Genomic DNA, 15,478 nt, shown 5'->3' on the forward strand with positions numbered 1-15,478 from the left:
CCACAGCAGCTTGTGGATTTGGGTAAGCCTGAAGGGTGTGGTGAGTAAACAAAATGCTTAACTGTGTCTTTTCAGAAAAAGGCAGAAAAGAGAATATGTGGGTTGGGACAGGAGCTTCTAGTTTGGTTCTTTGTAATGTCACATCACAGCATAATAGGGGAGTTTCAGTTTAAATTTATCTGGGGGTTGGTGGGTGGCTGGATGGTTAGGAAGAACTTATGGGTAACATTTGATATTTATTGTTCTTATCAAAATTCCAGCTCTGAACAATAGGACTTCATCTCTTATATGGTTAAATAGCAGTAGGCTCTTGTAATAGCAACCCTGATAATGTTTAAGAGGCAGTTCACTATACTACTGTGTTAATGCAGGTATAGCACTTATACTGTACCTGCTTACATGAGGTTACTTTCCTATTTCCTAAACACGATCTGTTTACAGCTCAGGAGACCCAGTCTATTAAAGTCAACTAAATATCACAATATACTGTTCTGCTGTACCAGTATGTTGTCATTTGCACAGTACACAGTGGTCAATTTTTTGTCTTACATACATTTTAATGGATAACTCTAGGTGGACAGTTACATTAATATACACCTAAACCAATGCTGTTCTAGGGCACATGGGGGAGAATACAATACTCTGCAATTATCCATACAAATATTTGAGAATGTAATAATATTACAATGTAATAACATTACACAATTTTTTGCTCTAACTGCATAAAAAACAGCATCTCCAGCAACTTCATTTCTTTCTTCTCAGGCCGTTAAAGATTAGTTGTCAGATGATAATATTTAAATACAGTATCACAGATTCTGTCTTTCAAACTGATCTGAAGACTGTCTCTGGACTTTCAGCTATAGACATCTAATCACTTTTAGTTGCTTCATAGTCACATCAACATAAACAGTGGTTACATTTCTGGGAAATTCAGTTTTTCATGGGTCTAAATTGTGTAACTAAACTAATGGTTCATGCTAGTGGTAGGCAATTTGGTGCTTAGAGCAAAATGCTAATGTCAGCATGCTGACAAGCACATAATGAAAATGTTTACATTCTGATGTTTATCAGCTGTAGTGTTTACCATATTAACCATCTCAGTTTAGTGTGTTAGCATGCTAACATTTGCTAATTAGCACTAACCAGTCCAGCTGAGGCTGATGGGAATATTTTTAGTTTTCTTTATTTTTCAGGGGAGGGGGGGTTGTTTTGTTTGTTTGATTCATCTTTCCAAATGTAAATAATATCACTTTTTGCAACAAAGGACCATGGTTACGTTTCAAAATACCAGCACAGTACACAGTATGTACAGTACACAGTGGTCAATATGATCATTAGCAGTAAAGCAGTAAAAGCAGTAAGAAATGCCACATGAGCTTATGGCTCATGAATAACAGTTAACTTCACCATTGTACAAAATTCAGAAATGTGACTTTTGTAAGCAACCCTTGAAGATTGTTTTCGACACTGTTAATTAAAGTCCACTGTTGTTTCTAGGTCCATTGTATATACAGTGTGACTGCAGAATGACTGTAGGTGTTACATGAGGTATCAGCGGCTAGTAGAAGTAGTTGTTAGGCTGGGGCTTGAGGCATGGTGCAGGTGTGACATTGCCTGCTATATGTGTCTCTGTGGTTGCAGCATTAGAGCGCCAACAGCACCGGGTCATTGTCCTTCAAACAAGCACCGTCTGAGACCTCCTCAGCTCCTTCTGCAGCTCCTCCTGGCTGAGCAGGTACTGGAAGCAAAGCACCATGGGAGTGGCAATGGGTTAAAGAACTTAGAAATTGTCAGTGTTTGTCACTGAGCTGAGATTAGTTAACACATTTATTTTCAGTATATTTTATTTTTTGTCATATTGCTTTATGATAAAGCTTTTCAAGCACAAGCAGAGCAGAAATATTTCAAAAGCCAAATCTGAGGAAGCAAGATCTAATTTATGAGAAGAATTTATGGGAAATGAGGTCTTGCTTTTGAGGGTTGGTTTCATAAGAAAAGGCTTCCAGTTTTATCAACGAGGGATTCATTTGTTACTGGAAAGTATACTAGTTACGTTTAAAAATGCTACGTACAGAATGTATAGTGCCTTTCAGTATATAGAACTAATCCCAAGCCACCAAAACCAGCTTCACTGCAGAGCAAGCAACAAAAAAACATTTGTCACAGAACACATTGTGATTTGTCACAGCAGGAAGAGCACAGGAGGAACTGATATGATTAACAACGTCTCCATTCTAGTTGGGTGTGCAGAGGGAGAAGGATTAGTACAGTTACTCAGGTATTCCACTCAAATAAACATTTCCATTTTATGTTCCTTTAAACGTCTACTCCACTACATTTAATGGAGAATTATTGACCACTATAGTTACTGGTTACTTTGCAGATTCAGAATCCCCCCCCCCCATATATATATATATATATATATATATATATATATATATATATATATATATATATATTATATATAGATAATATATATGTATATATATATGTATAATTAACACGTTAATATTTTGTGATATTACTACTTTTACTTACAGAAAAAGTTCATTTATTAATTTATTGGATGACAAGATTGATACCACAGGTAAATATGAAGCTGCATCATCAGCCAGTTTCCTTCTTCTTCCTTCCCTCTGAATGCTAAGCTAAGCTAACTGGCTGTAGCTTCATATTTACCATATCAACATGAGAGTTGTATTGGTCTTCTTAAAAAAGCCAAAAAAACAATTATGGGCATTTCCAAAATGACTTTTGAGTTAAAATTTGAATGAATAGTTTTTAACTTGTAACAGAGTAATTTTAAATTATGGTATTATTATTATATATTATAGGTAAAAAGTCTTAGAACTCCTTCCACCACTATGTATCAGTGAACCAATACACACAATTCAAGATCCTGAAGCTGGTTCAACTACACAAATTGACCATTGGTAGTTATTAGTTATTACAGTTGCTTTTCATGCCATGACATCTCAAAATATCTTCTGTGAAAAGAGTCTGCTTATTATCATCAGTCAATTTGATAAATATAGGTCAGGGATGTTTTAATACTATGGGAGGCATAAACATTTATTATTTATATTGAAAATAAAAAAACAGATGTATAAATGATTTAATGTCAACAGATGTTTCCCTCTCAAGGCTCGACTGGTTCAGTGGAGGCTGCTATCAAGAAGTGGTTTTACGAGTTTGTTGCCTCAGAGTACAATTACTAAGATGACTTCAGCAATCAACAAGGATGGCATCTGCCCGATAGCAGCAATTAAAGTGCCAGCAGCCAGGTTTCACACTAGTAGTCACAGTGTTACTTTCTAATTTCCACACAGATCTGTGGTGCTTTAATGTTGTTTCTCTCTTCGATAAAGTCCAGAGTTTCATCTGAGTGACTAAACCTCCTGTTACAACTGATGAGGAGCATTTACTCTGTGAGAGAATCAGCTGCAGAAGTCATTAACCAGCAGCTTCTGTGTGTTCATGCTTACTGTGAGGTTGTTGATGCTTTCAGACAGAGCTTCTATTTGCAACATGGTGCCCTCTGTGACCACCATCTGCAACACACACACACACAAAACAAATGCACAGTCTCATGAACCCATTACAAGTCACGATTATAGACATACTTGCAGTGAAACAATAATGAGTTTCCTAAGCTTTAGAATATGGAAATAAATCAAACTTAGCATTTATGTATGTTCGCAGAGGTCTACTGTATCGTAAAAAACTGACTGAATGCATGAGGACTGGACCTGCAGCAACATGCTGAGCCGTGCCCAAACATGCACCTCTCGTGTCAACTTTAACACAGTTACCATGGTAATGGTCAGCAGCCATCTAGCCTCAGACTGGTCAGCCGAGTGGTGTCATTAGCAGCCATGACAGCCAAGATGATGGTGAGGATGATGATGATGTAAGCAGGTTAATGTTTGATGCAGGTTACTGAAGCATGCCATCCTTGATATTTAAAGAAGCAAAGAATATACAAAAACTATGTCAGATAATAAATCGATAACTCATCTGCTTTCTGCTTTTTGTATAAAAAGAAGAAATCTACTTTACACACTCATGGTTTTGTTTATTAAATTATTTGATTTTTTTTTTGACATCTACAAGACCACATGTAAGATTCCTTTACCACAGTAGGATTTTCTTTACTATAAAAATACTTTTACAGTCAAACATGAAAATAATAGTACAAAATCACCACCTCAGATTCCAAACAAAACATGCTATTTTAGAATTAGCTCTGTAATTATATAAATAATAAATATAATCCCTCCATTATAAGATTATGCAAATATTGCACAAGTCAATTTCAACCATGTGACAACTGACTCGCACACATATAAAATCATCTTCAGGTGGTGCACTAATGTTAGAACAATGGCTTAATACTGTACAGCAAGAGATGTCCGTATATACTGTATGGATTACAGGAAGTGATGTCACAGGAGTCCAGAGAGAGGCTGTGTTCTCCCCTGACCGATTATGGCACAGGACTGAGGCTGAGGTCGGGTTATTTAGGCTTCTGAGTGGAAATGAAATCAAAATACTTCAAGTGTTCGAGCTTCATTGTGTCAGTACACCCTCAGTGATGAGCAGCTGTGACTGTTTCACAGTCAGGCAGGTTTATCTGGGCGTCTCTGAATCTCTGCAAGAGTAAGGCACATGGTTGGGCTGATGTGTGGGATTTAAAGGAGCAGGGAGGGGACAGGCTGAGGTATTATGGGCCGCAAGCAAAGGAAGCAGAGTAGTAGCAGTGGTAGCTGATTGACTTATTAAAAGCGTGAGAACGCAGTCGTCGAATGTGTTGACACATTATCGCCGTGTCGTTGTCATGGTGATGGGCCAGCTCTGCTGTCGTCGAGCCCAACCTGGTCCCTGGAGTGGTCGGGTTCTCTGTCCAGGATGGGGCTCAGGCCTCTGAAGCCGGCGTAGGGACGCATCTGTACCCCGTTCATCGCAGACTGTCCTGACTGAGGGGAGGAGGACTCAATGGGACAGACGTAATCTGTGGATTCGTCTGGTCGTCTTCTCCTGAGGTGAGTCAAGTTAGAGAAGCCCAACTTCTTTGGCTGCAGTGAAATAAAAGAAAGACAAAGGATTTGACTGTCACACTGTCTGCTGACCTCCTCTGCAACTGCTGCTATCAATCTGAACCACAGGCAGCTGGACTGAAACTACACGATGAAAATGTAGTTCAGGCAGGCAACTCAAGCTGCTCTGCTCTCCTCATGACACACCTCACTCTCCAATCATATACCATGCACACACCCTCTCAATTTGGCAGTCTAAGAAAGTTGCCAGAAATTTCCCATCGCTCCCTGTGCCTGTCAATGCCACTGCTGCCCTGCATGTGTATTGCTGCCTGTGATTTCAGCCCCACCACCCGAGCATCCACCTGCAGGCTCTAATGGGGGTTAAGAGAAAATATTTGCTCATGAGGTTGGAGCCTAGACACCAAACTCTAAACTATGTTCAGCTGCTGTGATTAACATTTGAAACATGAGATGTCTGACTGAACTATCATTGGTATCATCGGTTTTCAGCAAAAAAGCTCTAAAAACTGATAATACACTCAGCAATGAACTGCAGACTGCACAAGTGAACAGGCAACGAGGCAGGTTAGAAATGAACATACTGGTGGTTATTATATATTTACATTTTTATGATAGGATTTTAATGAATAATTGTCATTTTAATGGAAGAGGGAAATGACAGACTATGTTGAGAGAAAAAACATTTTGAAGGGTATATTTGAGATGCCCGTATCTTGGATGTACTTGTACTTATACAGCGCTTTTCTAGTCATATGTCACATTCACCCATTCACACACTCATTCATACAGCACTTGCTCTATGCACAAAGTGCTCTAACACATCCACACCCATTCACACACCGATGATACATCGAGGACAACGTGGGGTTCAGCATCTTGCCCAAGGATACTTCAGCATGGACTGGAGAAGCCGGGGATCGCACTGCTGACCTTCTGATTGGTGGGTGACCGGCTGAGCCACAGCTGCCCCTTTAGATCCTCGGCATGCTTTTGCTGACTAAAGCCAGTGTGATATTATCACCACACACTAAATATATTTTTGTGTTTTTAGATCCACAGTCTATTAGCTTAACAGGTTATATCTGTCCATGGAACCATCCACAGAAATATTTATGGGGTACCTTAAGGGATTTGAGCTTTAGGTGTCTGAGGTCATAAATGGCTCAACAGCAAGCGTGGACTGTCTCAGGGTGGATTATTTTCCCTGTTTTTCTTCAGCATAGCACAGAGGGACTTAATGCCGAGTCGACAGCTGATGGCTGAGTCTTAAGGCTATGAGAAGGAGCAGAGCAGTCCTGGTTTTACTCTGCTATCACAGGCTTAAAAACAGAAAAGGGCTCACAGCTCAAACTGAGCTGATGCACTGAGGCCTCTCCCTGGATTAAGGTGCTTTCTCTCACACATGCAGGGGGAGAGGACAGGTTAACTGAGTCTGCTCTCTTAATGCAGCCTTATGTTGCCTCTGAGCACTTCTTCTTCTACTCCATGCTGTATAATGACATCTGTGTTAGAACTGTCTTACCTTAACTTTAGCTGTGATGCTGAGTGGAGTGTAGCCCGCTGCCTCAGTGTACTCCCTCTTCTCCTGCTGTGCTTGTGCTCCAACCAGACCGTTGAAATTGGTGGTGAGGTGGCGTCTCAGCAGTGTTTTCTGAGGAGGGATGTTCAGCAGCATGGCCAGTGTGTCTGAGTTAAACCGTGGCTCCAGCATCTACAAGAGAAGAGTTGAGTTTGTGATTCTTTTTTTTGTCGTTAGATCTGTGTTGTTGCATGTACTCACTATCAGTCCTCCGTGCACCCCGCTGCCTCTCAGGTTTGGTGCGTACTCTGCCAGGTCCACAGATCTCAGCCACTCCATAACTCGGTGGTTGGACCACTGGACCACCTCACTGGGAGTGAACTGGCTCTAAAACACACATACACACATGGGTGAATGTACGGACATACAGAGGGATTTACACACACCCACAAATACTCATTAGAAGAAGAAATCACCGAAGGTTTAGAGTTTAATTTAGAATTTAGAAAATGTGATTTTAGTCTCTCTCTTCTTTAACAAAATTGTTGTTCAATATGATACATTAGGTTCAAACGTCCAATAACTAAGTCTAATAATAAATTCTCTATGGAAATAAATGCAGTCTAGTGACGACCCGGGATGGAAAGGAAGGAAAAACACATTCAGAAAGTAAAAAGAGAATGACCTGCATTCAAACATCATTAGCAAAAATGTAAACTTTGCATAATTTGGCATTAAAGCAGGGCCCGGGGAAATAACGTAAGCAAAAACAGACAAAACAGAAGAATAGACTGAATATAATGAAAGGCGGGGTCAAACAGCCCTGATTTAAAAGAACTGAAAGTTGGAACAGACCCTAATTTTTCAGAGAGTTTGATCAAGATTTGTGATGCATAAAAACTGGAAGCTGCTTCACCATGTTTGGCTTTGACTTAGCTTTGGCGACAGTGAGATTAGTAGCTGATAATATGAGAGGTCTGAAAAAGACTGCATACATAAACAACATGGAAGAAAAATCCACACACTAATATCTTGGATGCAATCTTTTTATGTTAAATTGTAGAGATTAGTGTTTTGGCACTTTTGCCTTTCTCAAGGATTACACTAAACCTCTTCACAGTGAAGGAGGTGAGATGTGCAAAAACACAGATCTCTAAAATTTCAAATGAAAACAAAATAACTGGAAGGTTCAAGTTTCCACATCACACATGTAAGCCGAATATTGGACCATGACTGGCTTCCAACATCATGTTGGCATGTTAAACACAGATTTAAGATGAGCACAGAGACCACCTCAGCAGATGGAAATAGCATTCTGCACAGTGAAGCTCAAACACTGATGTGAAGAAATGGAGAATGAATGGAGGGGGGGGGGCTTTAAGCAATACGGTCATACAGAAACACACACAACAACCTACTTACCTCATTGCAGGGCCTGCGTTTGAGGCAGTTAGGATTAAACTTGTTGACATGGAGAACATGAATGGCACACTTGATACTGAGGTGATGGAGCTGGCTCGTCACTTTAAGGAATAATAAATCATTCTGAAATGAAAAGAAGAAGGAGAGATCAGGGGAAAGAAAACGTGAGCAACAAAACACTACTAGGATTTTGGTAAATCAAGTGCTTTCCAAAAAAACTACCAAACTCCTGTAGTGTCACACATCTGGACCTTGATGAAACTTGATTTAACTTAGCAGCAGTGTATAGTTCAGCTGTCACAAACTCACCACAGTGAGGTACTGCAGCATCTGTCCATCCACTCTTCCTTCATTAAACTGATCTTTGTACTGAGGAAGGCCAATGTCATCAAGCCAACCTGGAACATAAAATATTTCAGTTTTATAAAGATGAAGTTCAGGATAAAGAGTGCATGTGTGTCTTATTTCTGTACATACGAGTGACCCAGATGTAATCCAGCTCTGCAGACTTCTCAGGCTGCTTGCTGCTGAATGTCTTAATGGCTAACTGGAGCTTCTTCCTGTGGAGCGGATTCTTCATTGCCATCTCCTACAGGGACATGGAGAAAAGACTGATTTCATCCTAGACAATCAGTAAACTTTCAGATAGCATTATAGAGCTACCTGAAAAAGACAAAGTATGTAATTAAAATGACCCTGATGAGGGACACCCAATGGTAGGTTGGGTAGACAAGGTGACAGTGTTGAAGGCAAAACTAAAGAGAAGGTTGAGAAGCAGAGAGAGGCATTACTAGATGCCAAGCAGACTGACACAAAACAACACTGATCAGACAGATGGAATCAGTGACAGGCTGGATGGAAGATTATTTTGTCAGGCGCTACAAATGAGCTAGACAGATGTCTCAGATGCATCCTTATATATACTGGGGCAGCTGTGGCTCAGGAGGTAGAGCCAGCAATCAGAATGTCGGTGGTTCGATTCCCAGCTCCTCCGGTCTGCATGCTGAAGCATCCTTGGGCAAGATACTGAACCCCAAGTTGCCTCCGATGTTTGTCATCGGTGTGTGAATGTGTGTGTCTGTGCTAGAAAGCACTATTGTATAGAACAAGTGCTGTATGAATGTGAGTGTGAATGGGGTGAATGTGATCTGTAGTGTCAAGTGCTTTGAGTGGTCGAAAAGACTAGAAAAGCACTTTATAAGTACAGTCTATTTACCATTTACCATATATGAAGCCTATTCTAGAATAGGGATGTACACTCCACACCACAAGAATTTGGACTGTTACACATTTTTTGCTCTTTAGGCTCTGAGCTTCAGCACATTCAATTGGAAATAAGTTGAGTTGTCGGAGTTGTTGGAGTTGTTTGAGTGGGTTTATGCCAGTATACAAAGAATTGTGTGGGAATACCGGTCGAGGCAGATGGCCGCCCACCCTGAGTCCGGTTCTGCTCGAGGTTTCTGCCTCTTAAAGGAAGTTTTTCCTTGCCACTGTCTCCTAGTGCTGCTCATGGTGGATCTGCTGGGTCTCTCTCTGTAAATACCTGTACTTTAAAGAGTACGGTCTAGACCTGCTCTATATGAAAAGTGCCTTGAGATGACTGTTGTTGTGATATGGCGCTATATAAATAAAATTGAATTGAATATATTACCCTTGTAAAACATAGTGCCCAAATTGCAAGGGTTCAAAATAACTTGACTGGTACAACAACAAAGTTCTATGGTTTGATGAAACAAAAATCAGTCTCTATCAAAATGATATAAAGAGGAAAGTGTAGGGGAAGGGAACAGCTCATGACCCAAAGCATACCATCATCTGTCAAACATGGTTGCTGTTATGGCTAAGGCATGTGCAGTGCAGTTTCCATGGAACTGGCACATGTCATTTATTGATGATTTCACTGCTGATGGAACCAACAGGATGAGTGCAGAGTTATACAGGAGTACTCTGTGAGCTCAGACTCATTGAGCAGCATTTCATAATTCAACACAACACACAGCCAAAGCAACCAAAAAATGTTTCATGGAGATAAAGTGGAATATTCTTAACTGGCCAAGTCAGTCACCTGATCTCAATCCTGCAGACCAGACTAGAGACAGAGACTCCACAATAGGCATGAGCTGAAAGTGGTTGCAGTAAAGGCCGGGGAGAGCATCACCAGAGAAGATAAAAGGCATCTGGAAATGTCTATGGGGAGTAATTCAGCTAGTAATTGACCACAAAGGATTTTCCACAGTTCTTTAAATATGGTGATTTTCTTCGACATCATGTGTATCTGTCCAGTCATTCTCAAATCCCTAAACTTTGGGCATTATGTGTTAAAAAGGCTATATCTCCCACACAGTTAAAACTCAGACTTGGCACTATCTATTCTTTTTTCAATCTGAATATGTTTAAACACAGAGCCTGAAGAACCAAACATGTCCAAACACTTTCACTCTGAATTGTATGTGTGTTTACCTTCTCTAGGTCTTGTGGGGTGGCTGACAGTAAAGTCTGACCGCTTGTGACCCAGTGGCGAGCCAGGATGCCGTATTGACCAAGTCCAATGTCCTCAAGCCAGTCACACACCTGCTCTGTGCTCCACTTGGAAAAAGGCATCTTCAGGTCTCTGGTGTGGTGAGAAGAAAAGAATCATCAAAGAGAGAAACATGTTTTACCTGAGACTCCTGTACCTAGAATCACATACAGTGTGTGGATCTTAATGTTTTTAACCATGATCTGACACAGACAACTGTCTTAAGGCTTGTGTCCTTTCCTCTGTCCCCTTGAGATGCTACTCACTTATTACGCACATGTATATGTAGGAAAATACATATTGGTGCACAGGTGTGTGTGTGTGTACCGTGTGTTCCCTGGACGGGCCAGTCGTGGTCCAGCTGTGGCTCTGAAGCCTCCCCTCTTGAACTCTCCAAGCTCGGAGTCATGAACCTGGACAGGACTACCTGACTGGCTGCGACGGATCCTGGGTACAACAGAAATACTAATGAGTGTGTGAAGGAAAAAGAAATGTGTGTATGAAAGTGAAATATAAACATAAGTGCCACACATTATGTGTGCACGTGTACTCTATAACTTCAAAACTTACTTCCCCCAGAGTTTCTTAATGCCTCTGTGACTCTTCCTGTTCTCTGGTGAGACAGGGGACTGCTGCCCAGAGTCCACTCCAGAGGACAGAGGGGACTGGTCTGAAAGGATGCACTCCTCCAGTTTCTCTGGACGTGCTGCCACAGACAAACAAAAGAGGAATGTTGATGACCTGAGAGGAAATCTGGAAAATTGGTGTTTTTTGGCTTTACATAAGGAAAAAATATCAACGTCTCCTACTCAAACTTCAAGCACCCCTGTAGGATATTGTCCTGTTTGTAAAAAAAACCAACTGTCCTTCAATGATGAAGTATTGTTATGCAACAACATGCAGCTATTCAGTAATATATAGCTTACTGGAAAGCACTAGATCTTTTATGGTTACTTACAGTAATTTCTACTCAAACCTACAATGTACCACTTTTTAAAATCACTGTCTGGCTAACTACAGAGCGGCTACTCTCTACTGTCACTAAATATGGAGTACATGTATGCTGCAAGAGTAACACTGAGCACTAGCACTAATTGTCCATTGGACAAATTTAGTGTATATGACCACTGATGTACAAAGACAACAAGTAGTCACTATATTAAATAGTAAAAGCCCAAGTTACCTATTTGGCATTAAACAGAATGACACTCAACCAGTAATCAGTCATCTCAACTGGGTGGTAAGGGTGCTACACACTGGGGTGGAGATGCAATACCCACCAACATCATAGAGGTCGTGTTTTCCAGGAGATCCTGAGGCAGAGGTTAGTGAAGTGAGAAGAAAAGCCAGCATTAGCCACGCCCTCTTACCTCCAAAATAAATGCTGTATACATGTTTAGTGTGGTAACAGTAACATGCGAATCTACAAGCCTGAGGCAGGTGCCAAACTGGGCCAGAAACTCAGATATGAGTAAGTCGGCTTCTTTAAATGAAACTCATATATGTTCTCCAAATACTGGGAGTGTGGGTGGCTCTTGGTCAGCCTTAAAACTTGTGTGAAAGGCTGACGGAGCTCAAACGATGACCTAAAGAGCAATGAGAGCTTCCCACAGCCAGAGAGTACTGGGTTTGATTTTTGGAGCATCCTTGGAGTAAGACCCATAACAGTATCCTTAAAACACCAAACAGATATTAAAGAGAGAATCTGCCTCCTTGAGGAGTCTAACAAAAGTGTTGGTAATCAGGCAACGGAGGTTTTAATTCTGTTGCCACCTCATTACATACTGTTTGATGTGGAAGTTTTATTTCTCTCCTGTTTACTCAAAGTACTTGCTTGACTTGTTCCTTCTTGGCAACATCCTGCTTCAGACTGTCAGTGAGAGCAAGCTGGGTGAGGCAGTGAGAGCAAAGAAGGGATGTCAGGTTGCATCCTTGTTTATATCCTTTGGGATGTCTAAGCTAACTGAACTGCACACATCCTTAAGCTTGCATTCCTCACCCTCTCAGCTCTCTGATTACCCTCCTGCTTTAAGCTCTGGCTCTGTGTCAGCAGATACATGGGTGGTTGTGTGCTTATATGTGTGTGTTTGTGCACGTGTGTGTTAGTTTCAGTGAATGCTGATGTGAGAGAGCTGAGCATTATCCTCGACAGCTCTCCGAGTCGTGAGGGAGTCCTAATAATCCTGGCTTTACGGGTCCCTGATCCTCCGTGAAAACAGTTACTCACCCTGACTGCTCACCTCCGATGTTTGGCCGTCACAGGGACAATGTTGTTTTGTTCAGGAGATAACTGATGTGAATTTTGTTTGTCAGAAGGGTTTGTATGACTTCAAAGTCAGCGCAACAACATTAGCCTATTGAATTAAGTCTTTTCGATGTTTGTATATTTCTAGTGTTGACATGTGAATTTCTGTGTGAGCATACAGTACCTAAAGCTGGAGCACTGGCGCTCCTGCAGCGAACTGCAGCCAGAACACAAACAGAGAAAAGAGCAATCCGACAGCAAAGCAGGCAGGGGGAGGAGGAAAGGAGACAGAGCACAGAGGAGGAAGCAGTTGGAGCAAAGTTAGTTACAAAGAGTTATTCAGTTGGAGTTTGTTCCATGAGTTTTTTCTACATTAAAGAATCTGGTCCTCCAAACTACAAAAGCAGTTTCCCATTTAAAGAAGTAGATGAGAGCACAGATCTGATGTCTGCATGGCAAACTACAGCAAACAGCACATTAACATAACACAATGAACACAGTTATCCTGGTTCTGTCTGGAGAAAATTCGGCCAGGTAGAGCAACGACAAGCCTCATGAAATGAGAACTGCTCCTGGCCATGAAATCTGGCACATAACCAGCTGTTAACCACAACTTGATAATTAGTGAGCCCTAGAGGGATATTTTTTTCTTTTCCTTTTTTCACCTTTGGACAGACCCAGGCTATCTCTTTCCCCTGTTTCCAGTCTGTATGCTAAGCTATGCTAAAAGCTGCTGGCTGTAGTTTCATATTTACTGAAAAGGCATTAGACTAATATTGACATTCTCATCTGACTCTCAGCAGGGAATAAACACATTTCCCAAAATGTAAGTCATGCAGATAGTTTTGGTTTTGTTTGCAAAGGTTTGAGGTCTCAGTCTATTCTGTCAACATTACTTCTACACAGTGACTGCAAGGAAGATATCAGCCGTTATAATTAGGGATCGACCGATTATCGGCCGGGCCGATTATCGGCGCCGATATTCGGCATTTTGACGCATATCGGCATCGGCCGTTTTTTTAATCCGCCGACTGATAAAAGACCAATTTAAAACGCGGTTATTTTGGCGCTGATGCAGCCGCACCTCTCTGTCTGCAGTCACTACTCTGTCTCCAGCATTGTCCCGCCCACAGCACCATCTGATTGGTTACACACAGCCATGGCAACAGCCAATCAGCAGTGAAAGCTGTGCATGCACAGTGCTCACACACAGAACAACTCTGCTTTTTGCACCACCATCTGGTGCTGCTCAATTGGGACTACTAATTGATTTGAGACTCACATTTCTGTGCAAATTTTATTTAACTTTGTTTTATTTACTTTATAAAACTTCAGGAAGCTATTTATTTATTTATTTAAAATTTCAGTTAACTTTATAAGAGATGCTGCTGAGCCTGGGAACTCCCTGCACTTTTTGTTTTTGTTTGAACTTAAAACAAAGATAAGTGAAAGATAAAATAACATTTCAGTTATATTGAAATTTTGGTAAACTTTATTTACTGTAGAAAACTTTAGGGAGCTATTTATTTATTAAGTTTTCATTTAACTTTATAAGACATGCTGCTGAGCCTGGGGGCTCCCTGCACTTTTTGTTTAATTTAAAACAAAGATGTCTATTGTCTAAGATAAAAAAGAACCTTTAACATGTTGCAAGTCTGAAAAGCTGTTTAATAAACATATGCTTAAAGGCATTTAAACAAAGTAAGTGTTGGAGTTTGTATTATTCAAAATTTTTATGCCATTTTTACTGCAAATGAATATCGGCTCCAAATATCGGTTATCGGACTCCTTGACTACTAATAATCGGTATCGGTATCGGCCCTGAAAAAACCATATCGGTCGATCCCTAGTTATAATACTAAGGAGATGATTAGTGATGTAATAGAAACTCACTCAGTCTGTAGTCCTGCTCATTGCTGTGAACAGGAGAGAGCTGGACAGGAGATAAATACTCTCCTTCTCCATTCAGCTCAACTCTCATCTCGCTCTTTCTCGTCAGTTTCCCTGGCAGAGTCTGGTACTTGCTCAGCTCCAGGTGGGGATTCTACAGAACAAAAAAACATCATACAGGAAGTCAGTTTTTTTGACTAGTCTAGCACCAAATTCCAAATAAACTAGCATCATGTATACATGAAGCATGTTACTATAAGCGTACAAGTCCTTACAGGCAAGTTCCCAAATTTCACTAATTCCAGCTATGAATTCTGCTTCTGATACTCATGAACAATTCAAAGCTCGAATACATCTGAACTGGGTGATTTTAGCTGTTCATTTTGTGCATATTCCAGTATATCACATTTCTCCTGTTGGCCATCATAGCAGCAGGAGTGTTCCTCTAGAGGGTGAATGTCTGCTGATGCTGGTATCTGGCCAGGCATCAAAGTCACCAGGGCTCTGAAGGAATAACAGGCCAAAGGCCAGCAGAAAGAAACAGCTGGGAAGAGCCATGATGCTAAACACTACTGACAGCCACTTCAGGTGGGTCTTGGCCCTTTATGTGTGTGTGCATGATTATGTGTTTTGCCTGCATGTGGACAACATGCAGAATACGTGTGTGAATTATGAGTATGCAATAAAACTGAGTGGTCACATAGAAGACAAGGGAAAACTCAACAGTGAACTTAGCTTGTTATGATGAAAACAAGAGGTCAAAGGGCACCCAGAGCATTACGTCATTTTCTGTGCTACACAGCACAAAGTTTACAAGATAC

The 15,478-nt window shown here is 40.9% G+C and overlaps 1 protein-coding gene across 11 annotated transcripts in view; it reads right to left on the minus strand.

Annotated features, from left to right (window-relative positions):
* The window catches only part of ppfibp2b (PPFIA binding protein 2b), a 76,973-nt gene that overhangs the window by 734 nt on the left and 60,761 nt on the right, over positions 1 to 15,478 (minus strand). For 9 of the 11 annotated variants that reach the window (XM_051073594.1, XM_051073592.1, XM_051073591.1 and 6 more), the window contains 11 exons: positions 14,661 to 14,811; positions 11,093 to 11,228; positions 10,850 to 10,969; positions 10,465 to 10,615; positions 8,482 to 8,593; positions 8,314 to 8,402; positions 8,005 to 8,127; positions 6,844 to 6,969; positions 6,586 to 6,774; positions 4,878 to 5,078; positions 3,489 to 3,554 (listed from right to left, as the gene is read on the minus strand). In XM_051073594.1, the coding sequence (XP_050929551.1) occupies positions 3,489 to 3,554; positions 4,878 to 5,078; positions 6,586 to 6,774; positions 6,844 to 6,969; positions 8,005 to 8,127; positions 8,314 to 8,402; positions 8,482 to 8,593; positions 10,465 to 10,615; positions 10,850 to 10,969; positions 11,093 to 11,228; positions 14,661 to 14,811 (1,464 nt within the window). Of the gene's footprint in view, positions 1 to 154; positions 1,742 to 3,488; positions 3,555 to 4,057; positions 5,079 to 6,585; positions 6,775 to 6,843; positions 6,970 to 8,004; positions 8,128 to 8,313; positions 8,403 to 8,481; positions 8,594 to 10,464; positions 10,616 to 10,849; positions 10,970 to 11,092; positions 11,229 to 14,660; positions 14,812 to 15,478 lie in introns of those variants that run through there. The other 2 variants (XM_051073595.1, XM_051073602.1) reach the window with 2 other exon arrangements.

This window comes from Lates calcarifer, linkage group LG10 (assembly GCF_001640805.2).
Source record: "Lates calcarifer isolate ASB-BC8 linkage group LG10, TLL_Latcal_v3, whole genome shotgun sequence".
Lineage (NCBI taxonomy): Eukaryota > Metazoa > Chordata > Actinopteri > Centropomidae > Lates > Lates calcarifer.